This window comes from Salvelinus alpinus, chromosome 7 (assembly GCF_045679555.1).
Source record: "Salvelinus alpinus chromosome 7, SLU_Salpinus.1, whole genome shotgun sequence".
Lineage (NCBI taxonomy): Eukaryota > Metazoa > Chordata > Actinopteri > Salmoniformes > Salmonidae > Salvelinus > Salvelinus alpinus.
This window is the reverse complement of record NC_092092.1, coordinates 37,319,190-37,335,789: the sequence shown is the minus strand read 5'-3', so window position 1 is coordinate 37,335,789 and position 16,600 is coordinate 37,319,190. Positions and strand designations below refer to the sequence as shown.

At 43.8% G+C, this 16,600-nt stretch overlaps 1 protein-coding gene across 4 annotated transcripts in view; it reads left to right on the top strand.

The window, feature by feature from the left end:
• The window catches only part of LOC139580940 (wings apart-like protein homolog), a 52,827-nt gene that overhangs the window by 23,872 nt on the left and 12,355 nt on the right, over positions 1–16,600 (top strand). For all 4 annotated transcript variants that reach the window (XM_071410114.1, XM_071410113.1, XM_071410117.1 and 1 more), the window contains 7 exons: positions 1,388–1,521; positions 6,772–6,864; positions 9,707–9,874; positions 12,517–12,653; positions 13,246–13,357; positions 13,570–13,803; positions 15,138–15,249. In XM_071410114.1, the coding sequence (XP_071266215.1) occupies positions 1,388–1,521; positions 6,772–6,864; positions 9,707–9,874; positions 12,517–12,653; positions 13,246–13,357; positions 13,570–13,803; positions 15,138–15,249 (990 nt within the window). The remainder of the gene's footprint in view (positions 1–1,387; positions 1,522–6,771; positions 6,865–9,706; positions 9,875–12,516; positions 12,654–13,245; positions 13,358–13,569; positions 13,804–15,137; positions 15,250–16,600) is intronic.

Genomic DNA, 16,600 nt, shown 5'->3' with positions numbered 1-16,600 from the left:
CATGCCAAATAGTTCCATCTTGGTTTCATCAGACCAGAGAATCCTGTTTCTCATGGTCAGAGTCCTTTAGGTGCCTTTTTGCAAACTCCAAGTGGGCTGGCATGTGGTTTTACTGAGGAGTGGCGTCCATCTGGCCACTCTACCATAAAGGCCTGATTGGTGTAGTGCTGCAGAGATGGTTGTCCTTCTGGTTGTCCATCTCCACAGAGGAACTTTAGAACTCTGTCAGAGACCATCAGGTTTTTGGTCACCTGGCTGACCAAGGGCCTTCTCCCCCATTTTCTCAGTTTTGGCCGGGCGGCCAGTTCTTGGAGGAGTCTTGGTGGTTCCGAACTTCTTCCATTTAAGAATGATGGAGGCCACTGTGTTCCTGGGGACCTTCAATGTTGCAGAAATGTTTTGGAACCTTTCCTCAGATCTGTGCCTCAACACAATCCTGTCTTGGAGCTCTACGAATAATTCCTCTGACCTCATGGCTTGGTTTTTGCTCTGACATGCACTGTCAACTGTGGGACCTTATATAGACAGGTGTGTTCCTTTCCAAATCATGTCCAATCAATTTAATTTGTCGCTGGTGGAGTCCAATGAAGTTGGATGATCAATGGAAACAGGATGCACCTGAGCTCAATTACGAGTCACATAGCAAAGGGTCTGAATACTTTTGTAAATAAGGTATTAATGTTTATTTTCAATGAATTCTCAAATTTCGAAAAAAATGTTTTCGCTTTGTCATTATGGGGTATTCAAAATCAAATCAAGTTTATTTTATATAGCCCTTCGTACATCAGCTAATATCTCGAAGTGCTGTACAGACACCCAGCCTAAAACCCCAAACAGCAAGCAATGCAGGTGTAGAAGCACGGTGGCTAGGAAAAACTCCCTAGAAAGGCCAAAACCTAGGAAGAAACCTAGAGAGGAACCAGGCTGAGTGGTGGCCAGTCCTCTTCTGGCTGTGCTGGGTGGAGATTATAACAGAACTATGCCAAGATGTTCAAAATGTTCATAAGTGACAAGCATGGTCAAATAATAATCATGAATAATTTTCAGTTGGCTTTTCATAGCCGATCACCGTGTGTAGATTATGTGTATTGTGTGTAGATTGAGGGATTTCATAAATAAAAAATCTATTTTAGAATACGGCTAATTTAACAAGGGGTCTGAATACTTTCCGAAGGCGCTGTGTGTCTATCTCGCCGCATGCATGCATACATGCCAGTGTAGATCTGAATATAGATTTTCAATAATCTATTCTAATGAAATACGTTTGGCTATTAATGACTTGGTCACAAAGATTCACAATTCTATATGTAATTATATAGACTTGGTAATGAACTGTGATGTTCTGCCCTAGTCTAACACACGTTTACATTTGGCATGTCCCCTGTAGATGTGATGGACTTCCCAGAGGACAACTCTGCCTCTGTGGGCCTAGAGATGCCCAGGAGACCTCAGGCAAAACAGGTGGAGAAATCCAAGGAGAGCAGGGAGACCAATAGGAAGATCTTCAGTGGCCCCAAAAAGGTAAGAGTGCGGGGTGTTCCTATAGAACATTAGTCCAGGGTCGCGTTAACCAGGCCACAACGGCACATCATAGCGAAACACTTTGCAACGGAAAACAAAAAAAGAGCGCTTTTCATTGGACACGGTCAGGTAGTCCCTCCCTGTTTCCGACCGTTCGGTGCCTAATGAACTAGACCCAGAACTTTCAGCAGAGAATGAGTAGACTACACTCTGTATGAGCTGAAGAGATGCCAGGCCAAAACGGCCTGTTGGATTATTTATATGTAGATGAATGAAGGGATGAACGGTCATTGTAGTCTCTGAGATGGTTCTCATTTATCAAGAGAACCAGTAATGCCTGTTCTCCAATCGCTTTGATGGACTTGATCTTGAAGAGCTCCACTATTATTGAATGCGCTGTATATATGGAGATAGTTTAGTTCCCAAAATAAATAGTTTAATACATATAACATTTGTTTCCTGATCTTTCTTATCTCTCAAATGTAGGGCAGACACTTCAGAACAAACGCTAGCTTAGACAGGGCGTAGACTTAAAGTTGAGAGCAAGGCCTTGTTAAGAATGCGATTTGAAATCATATTGTGGGAAAGCCAGACACATTATATGAGTTGGGTTTGTTAGTAGGGGCTGGGATGATACCAGTATTGCAGTACTCATTAGTATCGTGGCAAGGAAACAAAACATTAAGCGGAAAACAGCCCCGATGTTGGAAACATCAAGTTGTTTTCCAAGCTATAGGACACATTATTTGACATACAGCAGGTTTTTAGTAGACCAAAGAGTGTGATGTGCTTTGTTTTCATTTTTGCCATGATACTAATATCGCAATATTTTTTTCCCGTCACAACCCTAGTTGTTAGGTGCAGGTTATAGTTTATACAATGAACCGTATAATGATAGTTTGTGAAGGCAGCTTGTCATGAATTGTTTTTCTTTGCATTTGGGCTACTACAAACCTGTAGAGTGCCTTCCAAGTCTTCCCGAGAGGCTTTCTCCACAGTCCTCATCTCTTGCCCTGTAATGTCCTTGCCCTGCAGATAACATAATGGGCGAGCTGAACACATAAAATAAACAATAGCCCTCCAAAATGACCTGGGTATTCATGAGTCGTCAAAAGGTAGCGCTTTCGATTACGACTGGGCTAACTGCAGGGGTAGTGAAGTGGCAGTCTGGCGCATGCAGCGGTAATGCATAATTGTGCCGGTTTAGGGTAGTTCCATATTGCACCCTATTCCCTATATAGTGCACTACTTTTGACCAGGGCCTGTAGTGCACTATGTACTGTAGGAAATAGGGTGCCATTTGGGAAGCAGCCTGTAAGAACCCTCTGAAAAACCAATTAAATGTGATGCGTAACAATGAATGTTCTTCTCTTGCAGTTTGTTTACAAATTGCTTTTAAAAAAAGGTGTCTGTTTTGCATGATAATCCAACAATCCCCTGTCTTTTTTTCCCATTCTACTTTTCATTCTGCATAACCAGTTGTCCTTCATGCATTATTTGTGTATGTACGTTCTGGCCCTCTGTGCGCTCTGGATATGCCTGTCTTTTGATGTCGGATGTTAGAGGTTGATTTAATGGGCGTCGTTATCATGACCTCTGATTAATTCATGTCGCGCTCTCTCACACGTGCGCTCGCTCGTTTTTCAACTTTGATTGTTTTGTCTCAAATGTTGCGTTATGTAAGTGTGACCACTCTGGTATTGGCACGTGCGTTATAGTCTGTAGAACAGCTTGCAGATGTACTGTGGGTAATTCCTACATGACAAGATTATTATGGACAAAAGAGCAAGACTTTTTTTGTCAAACGGCAGTCTAGCATCAGTCATCGTCCCCAGAATATAAGTCTATAGGTGTCTGCTAGAATGCTAGTAGATAACACACAGACTTCCAGTCGTTGCTCTAACGCTAGTTAGCATTAGCCTGCGCCAACATTCTTTTCATCTTTGTCCACTGCAGTATTAAATCCCCCTTGTAGGCTTTTCTCTATATGTATGCTCTTTTTCCTCTAACTTTTGTTTTACTTCAATGAAAAACGCCTTCAAACGCCTTCATCTTTGCAATCAACAGTAGCCTAGGCCCCTCGCTCTCTCGCAGCGCGCAAGGAGTGAGAGGACAAAAGCCAGCAATTACTGGCTAAAGGAAACCCTGGGGATGTGTGTAAGATGGTGTAGACATGCGTCATAAAATGTTTGCCTGTCTAAGGCCAGAGCAGGGCTCCTGTTACTGTCTCGGGTGGTGTTGGACCACAACAGCTGATGGCTGGTTGAGTGGTTTGGTTTCACCAGTGAGTCCCCCCCCCTCTGCAGCTGTAAATGATCCTCAGTCTTCTGCTGCGTGTCTCTCTCTCGCACTCAGCCTCTTTCTCTTTCAGCCTTCTAGTGGTCAGAAGTGTTGTCCAAGACAGTAGTGTGTGTGTACTTGCTTGTACTCGTCTCTAACTTATGAAGAGGGCCTTGGGTAAACATTAACGTGTTGGGGAGGGGGAGCTCAAGTAGTGCACTTAGGGCTAATTGCCATGTATGTGTTACACACACACAAACAACCCTCGTGTGCGTCAGGGTTTCCGTTTGGGAATTTTGGCGCCGGTGGAATGTGACGGGTAGGATTTATATTTACCGCAATCCATATGCATTGGGTGTGTAACGCATTAAGATGTCCACTCACGGTGCACAAAATCACATTTACATTATTCTATTTCATTTTAACAGAATATAAATGAGCCTGTAAAGTTCTAATGAAATGAAGTAGAATGTTCTTATACCAACATGACAGGTTTTTAGTGAAAAGCAAAACATTGCCCTTTGTCTTCATCCCTGCTATAAATCATAAATGAATCATTAGATTTGTATTTTTTTTTTTTACATTTAGCCAAGAAGATCAAGTTGCCTACACAGTAAAGGAGTAATAAAATACATCTTCAAAATGTAATATAATTTTTTAATGATCTGTCATAAATGCTATTTGTATAGACGTTTTGAATGAATAAATAACAAAAAAACATCTCTTTTCAAATGCAATCTAGGCCTCAAATTTAGTGTAGACATGAACATTTTAATTGGGCCTAATAAATATCAAAACATGGCTCTCTGACACCAGGGCCAGCCGGTCATGGCTAGAAGAGATTCAGCTTTTGTCAAATTAACTGCAGATTTTACTTTTTGTAGCAGGTTAGAATTTACACAGCATTCTTAAGAATATTAATGTGTTAGGATAAGGTTAGGAAAAAGGGTAAGTATAGTTAAAATAATCTACTTTTGACGTTAATTTGACAAGCTGGATCCCATCTAGCCATGACCTTTCCGACCCGCTACGATTCAGAACCATCAGTGGAAAGTAGACACTAGGCAGCCACAAAATTTAGGAAATATCCGATTATGTAAATAAACAATTCGTTAAGGTTGGTTCATTTGAGAGCTTATTTTACAATGCTTCTGTGAAACTGTTTCCTAAGCTTATTGATAACTTTTTCCTACTATAGGCAGTTGGCTGCCTAGTGATTTGCAACATCAATTCTCCGATGTGAATAGTTGGAAACAGTTTTTCGTTTACAAGTGCTACTGCATAAACTAACTGAAATGCACCAATTGCGCATGCTACACATCATTACTGTACTATAGTATTTTAATCCATTCCAAATCTTTATACTATACATGACAGAGGGGCGCCACATCTTGATCTTGCCTAGGGCTGCAGCCGAACTGCTAGGACTGGGCCTGACCAACACAATTTGCCTCTAATTTACTTGCATTTGGGGCGGGCCTTGGCCGGCTCAAAATGAGCTGCTGCTGTTGGAGCAGCTTGCAATGCGCTTTAGCCTCGTTACTTTTTCCTCAAGAAGGCGCGATCTTGAAGCCATCTTTCCTCTGTTGTGGAGAAACAATCCCCTCTTGATGGAATAATCAACACAATCTTTGCCAATTTTGCAGAGTCGGGGTTCACTTAGCTGAAATCCCTTATTAGGACCTCGTATCTTTTGCGTGAGTAAAAATAGAAACACACACCCTCTCACTAATTTCTATTTAACTTGAGGATATATTTGCCTTTTGAAGTTGGGAGTATTTCCATCAATGAATAAAAAGCATTACTTTTTTTCAATGGATCGTTGTTTTTTTCCTCCTGGACAATTTGGCCGGTAGCAATTCTATTTATCAGTTTTACATATTTTTTTTATTGGCCAAAAGTTGGTATTTATTGGCTAACGTATGTCAAACTCATTCCACGCAGGGCCGAGTGTCTGTGGATTTTCGCTCCTCCCTTGTGCTTGTTTGAATTAAGGTCACTAATTAGTAAAGAACTCCCCTCACCTGGTTGTCTAGGTCCTAATTGAAAGAAAAACGGTGAACCTGCCGGTCTGTGGTGAACCTGCCGGTCTGTGGTGAACCTGCCGGTCGGTCTGTGGTGAACCTGCCGGTCGGTCTGTGGTGAACCTGCCGGTCGGTCTGTGGTGAACCTGCCGGTCGGTCTGTGGTGAACCTGCCGGTCGGTCTGTGGTGAACCTGCCGGTCGGTCTGTGGTGAACCTGCCGGTCGGTCTGTGGTGAACCTGCCGGTCGGTCTGTGGTGAACCTGCCGGTCTGTGTCCACTTGATTAGAGTAGGATCATGGTTGAAAGTTGAGGTACACTCAGTTCATTGTTTCCTGCAGTGCTCTATCCTGTGCCAGCAATGTTTTTTTTCTCTCTTTATTTTCTTTTCATTATTAATATCCCAGCAACAGATTCAGCCAATGGGATTTTTGTTAAGCATAGCGGAGAGGAGCCAAGGTTTTTCTGTGCACTCCTGTGTCTGTACACGGTGCTGGCAGTTGTCTCCAACCAGTCCTGCTGTTTGAGCTGTCCTGGCTGCCTCGTGGTTTAATAGGCATTCATTTAGACGCGCGCTCTCTCCCCACAGGGCTCGTTTTGTTACGCGAACCAACAAAGACCAATGTTTTCTACCCCATCCGCACTCTATCTCTCTGTTACATCTCCCTCTGACTAATGAAATAAAAGGTGCTCTGTTCCAAGACACTGATCATTCCCAGTGTAAAAATAAATCACCTTGAATTAGGGGAAATTGAATAAACTTTAAATTGGCTGTTGCAGCTGGATGGAGTATGTTTTGATCAATGGTTCTCATTTTTGTTTTAACACGGTTCTAGTAGTAAGGGCTGATGGGTTTTTGTGTGATTAAAATTTTTTAAATGTGAAGTAACTTCATGGACTTACCTCATCACGGTGTAAGTTTAGTTGTTTTTCTGTTTCCCCCTGCAGTCTCCCACTAAAGCTGTGTACAACGCCAGACACTGGAACAGAGAGCCAGAGGAGCTGCCCCCGCCACATGTACCCCGATCAACCACTGCACCCGTAAGTTACCTCCTAGTCAACACCAAGGGGTGTCGCTCACCACAGACGCTACCCCCCCAGCTAGCTAGAGGTATGAGATTTCTGCAGCTCGTGAACACTGCACCCTGCCCATTCTCCCCAGCTTCACCCACACCCACCCTCCACCACCAGTGATGCTTGTCAGTGTTTCCGCTGCAGTCATTTAGCTGGGGCGCTGCGACACAGCAAAATAATTTCCGCCACGGCCCAAAAGATCTGAAACTAATATTTCTGCTGAGGCGCACTTTGAAGATTCTGGAACAGTCCACAATTTCTTTTCCTCAGAAAACAAAACGACTAATGAATAGAAAAATCTGAAACTATTCTATGGGGTTATCTATTTACCTAGTCTGCTTGTGTGTTCTATGGAGATAAATATTCCAATTACTCCCATAGGGAGGGAATTTCCAAAATCTAATATAGGCTGCAAAAACAGGCTACATTTTTATTTAGTAGGCTGCTCAAACTTTCACCAGCCACACTGGTTTACACTTTATATGGCCTGCGTGTACGATCTAATGAACGAAAGCCTGAATTAATGCAATAATTAACTGTGTAGTCCGACCGTTAAATTGGTTGACCGGCTAATATCAGCCAAGTTTCCAAATTACCGCAAGTGAGCAATGTTAATAGTTTCCTGAAGAGGGTGTGCTACAAGCTGCTCGTTGAACACCCTTCAGCCCTAGGTTACAACGGGGAGAGAGATGGTAAGTGTGGTGGTTTGATGGTGAGTAGCTTGCCACAGCCAGTGTATTTGAATAAGTAAATTATCAAAAGTACACTTCACCAAGCAAGCAGCCCTGTCCTCATCACATTCTAACTTAGTTAACGCTGGCTAGCCAGCCAGCATGTTTGTTATTTAGTTTAGTTATCTAGCCAGCAAGGTAGTTAGCTTAGCTAGCTATCTGTGCTACGTATGTGCTAAACCTCGATTGCCGGCAAAGTGAACACTCGTCTTTGATACAAAAGTGACAATGTTACTGTCTGGGCCTATTATGTTAGCTAACTTAGTGGGCTTATTTAGTTTGTTTTCCTAAATATGCAATCTGCAAAAAGCAAGACAGTTGGCACATGTCTATCATTCAGGCAATGTCCTTGCATTCATTATGAGATCCGTAGCTAAGTTAGAACATGGGACTAAAACCAGTGCGGCAAGCATTTGCCTGCATAAACGTTTTGTCAGCAGTGCATGCCATTGTCGTTGAAATGTATAGCCAATACATTTTGTATTGAATAACAGTATATTTAAATATGGTACCTGTAAGACGGCACAATGCAAATGGTCGGGTAGCCATTTCATTACCTGTTCAGGAGTCTTATGGCTTGGGGGTAAAAACTGTTGAGAAGCCTTTTTGTCCTAGACTTGGCACTCCGGTACCGCTTGCCATGCGGTAGTAGAGAGAACAGTCTATGACTGGGGTGGCTGGGGTCTTTGACAATTTTTAGGGCCTTCCTCTGACACCGCCTGGTGTAGAGGTCCTGGATGGCAGGCAGCTTAGCCCCAATGATGTACTGGGCCGTACGCACTACCCTCTGTAGTGCCTTGCGGTCGGAGGCTGAGCAATTGCCGTACCAGGCAGTGATGCAACCAGTCAGGATGCTCTCCATGTTGCAGCTGTAGAACCCTTTGAGGATCTCAGGACCCATGCCAAATCTTTAGTTTCCTGAGGGGGGAATAGGCTTTGTTGTGCCTTCTTCACGACTGTCTTGGTGTGTTTGGACCATTCTAGTTTGTTGGTATGTGGATACCAAGGAACTTGAAGCTTTCAACTTGTGAACAGTGCCGTTTCAGATTGACTATGTTGAACTCATTCAGCCAGCCACCCATTGTGGTGGTTTAACGCAAACACTTTTGCATACTTCTTATCCACTGCTATAGATCAACACATCTTTAAGTTGTACCTAAGAAGTTAAACTAAACAGGTTTACCTTACTGTTGTTTTTATAGTGGGTATCGTTGCTTTTTAGCGGATATCCCGTAAACCCCAAATAAAATGTTGTTAAATAACAATTTATATTTGAATGCTTATTGCTAATAGCATACCTGATAATATGTACCATGCATAGGCTATATACATGGTCCGATATGTTAAATTATTATTTGGCTAATTTCTGGAGGTGGAAATTATATTTTAGATGGTGTCAGCATCATTTTATTTTCATTGATTTTGGAGTTGAATGTCCTTTATGTAAAGTCACCAGAACTGAGCCTCCCCCACACACTGCTACACATTTTTCCAGAGTAAACACATGCTCGTATTGGTCTCTTAACCATGGTTTGCCCCCTTAAGGCCACTCTACTCCAATCGGTGTCCCAAATGGCACCCTATTTCCTTTTGTAGTGCACTAGGGTACCATTTGGCATGCACACGATCTGAATAATGCACCAAATGTCATTAGAAGCCATTGTGGCACCTTGCCTTCCCTGGAATTCATTAGCCTGTTAAAAATACACTGCTCTGAATGTTGAATTCTCAGTCTTACAGATAATGTTAGTCATGTTTTACAGGGCCCTATAATGCCCTCCTCCCTCAGACTGCTAGAAGGGACTTGGTTCCTGTGTGTGTGTGTGGGGGGGGGCGGGCACGTGTGAGTTTTTACTGCGCCTTATCTCTTACGTAAGGGGCAGGAGGCTGTTGGCTGGCGTTCAACAACATGAATTGCCAGCAGCAGCAGCAGCAGGGCCGAGTGCTGAGCAGGTGTTTGGTTTTGCTTTTCTCCCTTTGACACTCTCTTTCTGCCCTTTCACTGTCTTTCCTACTCTGCCTCTCTCCCTCCCTTTAACCCCCCCTCCTATATCTTCCTCTCTCTCTCTCTCTACCAGGCCAGCCAGTCGAGCGGGAGCAGCAAGGATGCCAACTCTCACAAAGACGACGGCCTGTTCAAAGCGCCGCCATGCCCGCCGCCCAAAGTCATCAAGTCTGTGTCGTTCCCCACTGAGCCCTACCAGGACATTGTCACTGCACTGAAATGCAGGAAAGAGCACAAGGAGGTGAGCACCAACACAACACTCTCTGTTCTAGCCATCAACCCATCACTGTGGTCTGTAACTTGGCATCTATAAAGCACAGCCTGTAAGTGACTCCATGCTTAAATGAAGGTTGAATAAAATAAAAACACAAGATATTGCCCTGGAACTGTCGATCAAGCCTCAGAGTAGGAGTGCTGATTTTAGGATGAGTTTTTCCTTCCAGATAATAATTAGTATGTTTATGGACAGGTGGACCTGATCCTTGATCACTTTATGAATATGGGCCCTGGTCTACAATGTTTAAAAATGGATTTGAACAATAGCACCAATTTCATGGATGATCCATCAGTTTAGTCCTGATCATATCTACCTGGTTTGGTCAGGTGTAGATCATCTTATTTAAATATAGACTCTTGAAACAAACCACAGTGAATTCTGAGGCCGTGCATCAATTACTCCACCTTCCTATAAGACCATATACTGCAGGATCCCTCAATCCCTAAACAATGGTTCATGTAACCATCTGTAGTTGGTTATTTTATGAGTCTGAGGGGTGTCTGTATGCTAAGCAGTATTAGCCCCGCTAGAAACTGCAGTGTGGGCCGTCGCATAATCAGGAACAGCGTAATGGGCATCCCACGTTCTTAAATTCCACCTGCAGTTAGCATTTGCTGTTTTTGTGCTTGTACACTTGGCTCGCGACCGAAAAGGCAGGCTGCGGGCGCATAGCTCTCATGCTAAGAATAGCAGGACTGAGCTCTCTAGCTCGATCTAGTATCTACCTCATCCCTGCCTCACATTCACTGCGAATCCACAAACTCTTACCCTACTCCCCCCCCCCCACATCAGAATTTGTCATTAGCGTGCTAACAATTGAAGTGTGTTGCGTAACTATTAAAGGAAATGTGTTACACAATTAATATGTGTGAGAAACTTGGTGATGATGGCATGGTTCCTTATTGTTTGTTACATTGTATCAGGGGGATTTGGGCTGTGTCTGAAATTGCACCCGATTCACTTATACTTTAACTAGGGCACTACTATATTTTGAATAGAGTGTCATTTGGGACATATACTGTTCATTCGGAAAGTATTCGGACCCCTTGACTTTTTCCACATTTTTACGTTACAGCTTTATTCTAAAATAAATCTACGCTAATCTAGACATCCCCTCAGCAATCTACACAAACTACCCCATAATGACAAAGCAAAAACAGTTTTTTACTTTGTCATTACAGAAGTGTTCAGACCCTTTACTCAGTACTTTGTTAAAACTCCTTTGGCAGCAATTACAGCCTCGATTCTTCTTGGGTATGACTTGGCACGCCTGTATTTGGGGAGTTTCTCCCATTTTTCTTGGCAAGTCCTCTCAAACTGTCAGGTTGGATAGGGAGCATCGCTGCACAGCTATTTTCAGTTCTCTCCAGAGATTTTCGATCAGGTTCAAGTCCAGGCTATGGCTGGGCCACTCAAGGAAATTCAGAGACTTGTCCCGAAGGCACTCCTGCAATGTCTTGCTTGTGTGCTTAGGGTCGTTGTCCTGTTGGAAGGTGAACGTTTGCCCCAGTCTGAGGTCCTGAGCGCTCTGGAGCAGGTTTTCATCAAGGATCTCTACTTTGCTCCGTTCATCTTTCCCTCAAACCTGACTAGTCTCCCAGTCCCTGCTGCTGAAAAACATCCACACAGCATGATGCTGCCACCATGCTTCACTGTAGGGATGGTGCCAGGTTTCCTCCAGACGTGACGCTTGGCATTCAGGCCAAAGATTTCAGTATTGGTTTCATCAGACCAGAGAATCTTGTTCTCATGGTCTGAGAGTCCTTTAGGTGCCTTTTGTCAAACTCCAAGCGGGCTGTCATGTTCCTTTTACTGAAGAATGGCTTTCGTCTGGCCACTCGACCATAAAGGCGTGATTGGTGGAGTGCTGCAGAGATGTTTGTCCTTCTGGAAGGTTCTCCCATCTCCACAGAGGAACTCTGGAGCTCATTCAGAGTGACCATTGGGTTCTTGGTCACCTCCCTGACCAAGGCCCTTCTCCCCCGATTGCTCAGTTTGGCAAAGCGGGCAGCTCTAGGAAGAATCTTGGTGGTTCCAAACTTCTTCCATTTAAGAATGATGGATGCCACTGTGTTCTTAGGAACCTTCAATGCTGCAGAAATGTTTTGGTACCCTTCCCCAGATCTGTACCTCGACACAATCTGGTCTCGTAGGTCTACGACCAATTACTTCGACCTCATTGCTTGCTCTGACATGCACTGTCAACTGTGGGACCTTATATCGACAGGTATGTGCTTTTTGAAATAATGTCCCGTCAATTGAATTTACCACAGGTGGACTCCAATCACGTTGTAGAAACATCTCAAGGATGATCAATGGAAACAGGATGCACCTGAGCTCAATTTTGACTCTCATAGCAAAGGGTCTGAATACTTACGTAAATAAGTTATTTTAATTTAATTTTGATTACTTTTCTACAATCCAGTTTTCACTGTCTTTATGGAGTGTTGTGTGTAGATTGAGGATGTTTTATTTAATCAATTTTAGAATAAGGCTGTAATGCAACAAAATGTGTAGAAAGGGTATGAATACCGTACGAATGCATTGTACCATGTGAGTTAATGAGCCCAGCATGCATTGACATTGACATCAACACTTTGTTCCAGCTATACACAGTAGTCCAGCATGTCAAGCACTTCAACGACGTGGTGGAGTTTGGCGAGAACCAGGAGTTCACCGATGACTTTGAGTACCTGGCCACTGGCTTGAAGAGTGGCCAGCCCCTCAACACACGCTGCCTTAGGTAAGACTAGCTGCTAGTTAATGTTTTAACTACTGATACGGGGTCAGATTCTTTGGCATCTCATTGATGGTTAAAGATGGAATCCGCAGTAGGGGAAACGACACCACTGTCCGCCCCATGGCCGTTCTTATTGTTTTTGTTTTGTGGACAATGTGGAGGTGAGGAGCGTCGCACGACTTGGGAATGACAATTCGAGTGCGTATTCTGCTGTTTTGTCAATGATGTCAGGGGGGAAAGTGTTTGCACTAACTTTGTTGTAATATTGCAAACGGATGTGGCAGTTTCACCATTAGACATCCTTTGACATTGATTGTTGAACTTTTACGGTCATGACATACCAGGACCGCCTATTGAGATGTGCCTTTGTAAGTAAATGAGGTGAAACAGAGGCTAGAGTTTCACTTCAAGGATTCCAGCTTTAAAATAATGATTAAGTGAAGGTTCATCTGATCCTAGGTCTGCGGTTAACGACACGGTTTTCCTCGCAGCACTGCCTTTCCCATCAGACGATGGCAAACTAGACGATGATCTAGCAGAAGAGTGACCCTCTTCTCTGTTCAATTCAACTTTATTCATCTCTCCTCTCCTGCAGTATCATTAGCCTGGCCACCAGGTGTGCCATGCCCAGCTTCAGAATGCACCTGCGGGCCAGAGGGAAGGTGGCCCAGGTCTTCAAGACTCTCAACGATGCCCCACAGCACCCGGTAAGTTAAGGCTGCTCCTCCATAGATTGTGGCTGACTTGACTTGGTTTCTGTCAGATCAGTATTGAAGCTCAAACCTTTAACACGAGCCTGCCAAGTGACAAACGGCATTGGCGCTTAGTAACACAACCTGTGTTAGTGACACAACTTAAAATCCGGATATCAGGTTCACGTATACTATTTCCTCTCTCTGTTACTCCCCCCATCTCCCAGAACCTCTCCCTGTGTACGGCCAGTCTGATGTACATCCTGAGCCGAGACCGACTCAACATGGACCTGGACCGGGCCAGTCTAGACCTGATGATCCGCCTGCTGGAGCTGGAGGGGGACCACTCTGTGTCCAAGGACAACCAGCTCACTGCCAAGGAGATGTCAAAGGTCAAGGAGAAGATCCGCAAGCTGTGCGACACGGTGCACAACAAGCACCTGGACCTGGAGAACATCACGGTACGGGTTCCCTAGAGAGAGTCTACCTTAGGTCATATTCATTAGGGTATGCAACGGAAAACAAAAATTAGTTGTTGGACAAGTTCAGGTAGTCCCTCCCCGTTTCAGGCCAGTTATTTTTTTTGGGGGGGGGGGGTGCCTAATGAATATAACCCTGGTCTATGCTTACAGGATGGAGACTAGCTGTAGCTCAGAGCCCGAGACTCTCTTTCCTCCTCGTTTTCTCCCCGTCTATCTCTAACTCTTCTCCTCCCCCTCTGTCCTGCGGCAGATGGACTACTAGAGGTTTAAATGTAGGCCTTAAACCAGTATGGATTAGCAGGTGTTGTGTAGATGTAATCTTGGATTTACGTTAATAATCTTCCTGCTTTGGCTCCTCTAATGGCCGTCGCCACTGTAGGTTTTGAATAATTATTTCAGCATTGTTGGGGGAAAAACACTGCTTGATTGATGCAATGAGAGGTCTCTGTGATGGTCACCAAAAAAACATGACTTTTGTTTGTGAAATGATAACATATCCCCTTGTAGAGAGAGATGAACAGTCGCCCCTGACACACAATGGCTTTGCACGTTAGAGCCAATGGAAATAATGTATTTGAATTGGGACTGGCGATACTGCACAGCATTTAACACCAGGTTTAATCTGACGACGTGATGACGGGGCCCTTGATATCTGGATTTTTAGCCTTTTGGTTTCCTTTCCTTCTATAAATATCCTCTCCACTGATTTTCTAGTCGGTGTCCCAAATGTCACCCATAGGGCTCTGGTCAAAAGTAGTGCACTATGTAGGGAATAGGGTGATATTTGGGATGAAGCCCTATTCTTCATAGAGAGCAGACTGACCATTCGCCTCAAGGCTCCCCCCCAACTGATTTTGATGAATTCAAGTGGTCTCTCTTCGGAATAATCACAGGGACTCACTCTCTTTTATATTTCTGTAAGCGTCCATGTTGAATTAATCATTAGAGAGTCTGATTGAAAGTTGGTGGAAGAACTGAATGTTCGCTTATCGTTTGAGCTCAACAGTTTGTTTTAAAATGTTTAATGTTAGAAGCTAACACTTTCATGATTAATATCTCTATCGACAGTGAAATTCAAGATGTCTATTGTTGTGGGTGGACCCGAACTCTACATGCAATCTAGATTTCTCCTGACTCCCATCACTGGGAGGAAGGAAATATGTTTTTTTCCTTCCAATTCCTCACCCTGTTATCGTCTGTCATAGTTAGCATCTTTGAATCACAACACACCGAGTCAGTCATGTCTACTTATACCCTGTGCGTGTGTGTGAAGTAAGTGTATTTTCATTATTCCCTGTGTGTAGTGTGCGCAGACGGGGCATTTAGCCATGGAGACCTTGTTATCGCTGACCTCCAAGCGGGCTGGGGACTGGTTTAAAGAGGAGCTTAGGCTCCTGGGAGGCCTGGACCATATAGTGGATAAAGGTAAGCTAGACCTAGATATCATTTGAGTCATTTAGCAGGCGGTCTTATCTTACAGGAGCAGTCATGGTTAACCCCCAAGAGTCTAAGCCGGCAGGGGGGTTCTACTAAACTAACATATATATATATATAATTATATATATATATAATTATTTTAAGATGGTGATACCAAGGATCGTTTAGTTATTTGATTTTGAAGTTCAGGTGTCAAACTCATTCCACGGAGGGTCGAGTGTCTGTGGGTTTTCACTCCTACCTTGTACGTGATTGATTGAATTAAGGTTATTGATTATTAAGGAACTCCCCACTCCTGATTGTTTAGGGCTTCATTGAAAGGAGAAAACTAACACCTGTAGACGCTAGGCCCTCCAAGGAATGAGTTTGCAGGTTTCAAAAAAATAAAATATTTGAATATTTGATTAAACATTGAATTTGTCTTGCCCATAGAAACGCATTGAATAACCGATTCATACTTGGAAAAACAGTCAAAAGGCTATGTCCTATATCTGAGAGCGATAAGACCAGGATTTTTGAAATTTATATTTTAACATATTTAACCCCTTTTTTTTTGGCACTGAGCTAATTCCATATACACTGAGTGTACAAAACATTAGGAACACCTTCCTAATATTGAGTTGCAACCCTTTTTTCCCTCAGAACAGCCTGAATTCCTTGGTGCATGGACTCTACAATGTGTCGAAAGCTTTCCACAGGGATGCTGGCCCATGTTGACTCCAATGCTTCCCACAGTTGTGTCAAGTTGGCTGGATGTCCTTTGGGGGGTGGACCATTCTAGATACACAGGGGAAACTGTTGAGTGTGAACAACCCAGCAGCGTTGCCGTTAACACACGCAAACCCGTGCACCTACTACCATACCCCGTTCAAAGGCACTATGGGACTCCCAATCACGGCCGGATGTGATACAGCCTGGATTCGAACCAGGGACTGTCGTGACGCCTCTTGCACTGAGATGCAGTGCCTTAGACCGCTGCGCCACTCGGGAGCCCTGCAATGATTTGAATTGGATTTAAAAGGTGACATCAATTAGGGATCATAGCTTTCACCTGGTCAATCTCATGGAGAGAGCAGGTGTTCCTAATGTTTTGTGTACTTCCATAAAACATTTTAACAGGTACAGGGCTACTTTCAGACGAGGCTTGTGGGCGTGCAAGACCAAAACAACCGACGTGTTTCGTGAGAGTCTCCACTTTCCACAGGCGGGTCATATTAGTGTGTATCCCAAACAGTTCTGACGCTACAGACAGATGTTGGCAGATCGGCGGTGCCGACTTTAGACAAGTCCCGTGATGCATGTTGGGGTCGTAGAGCAAAATGGAGAACACCATTGTGTT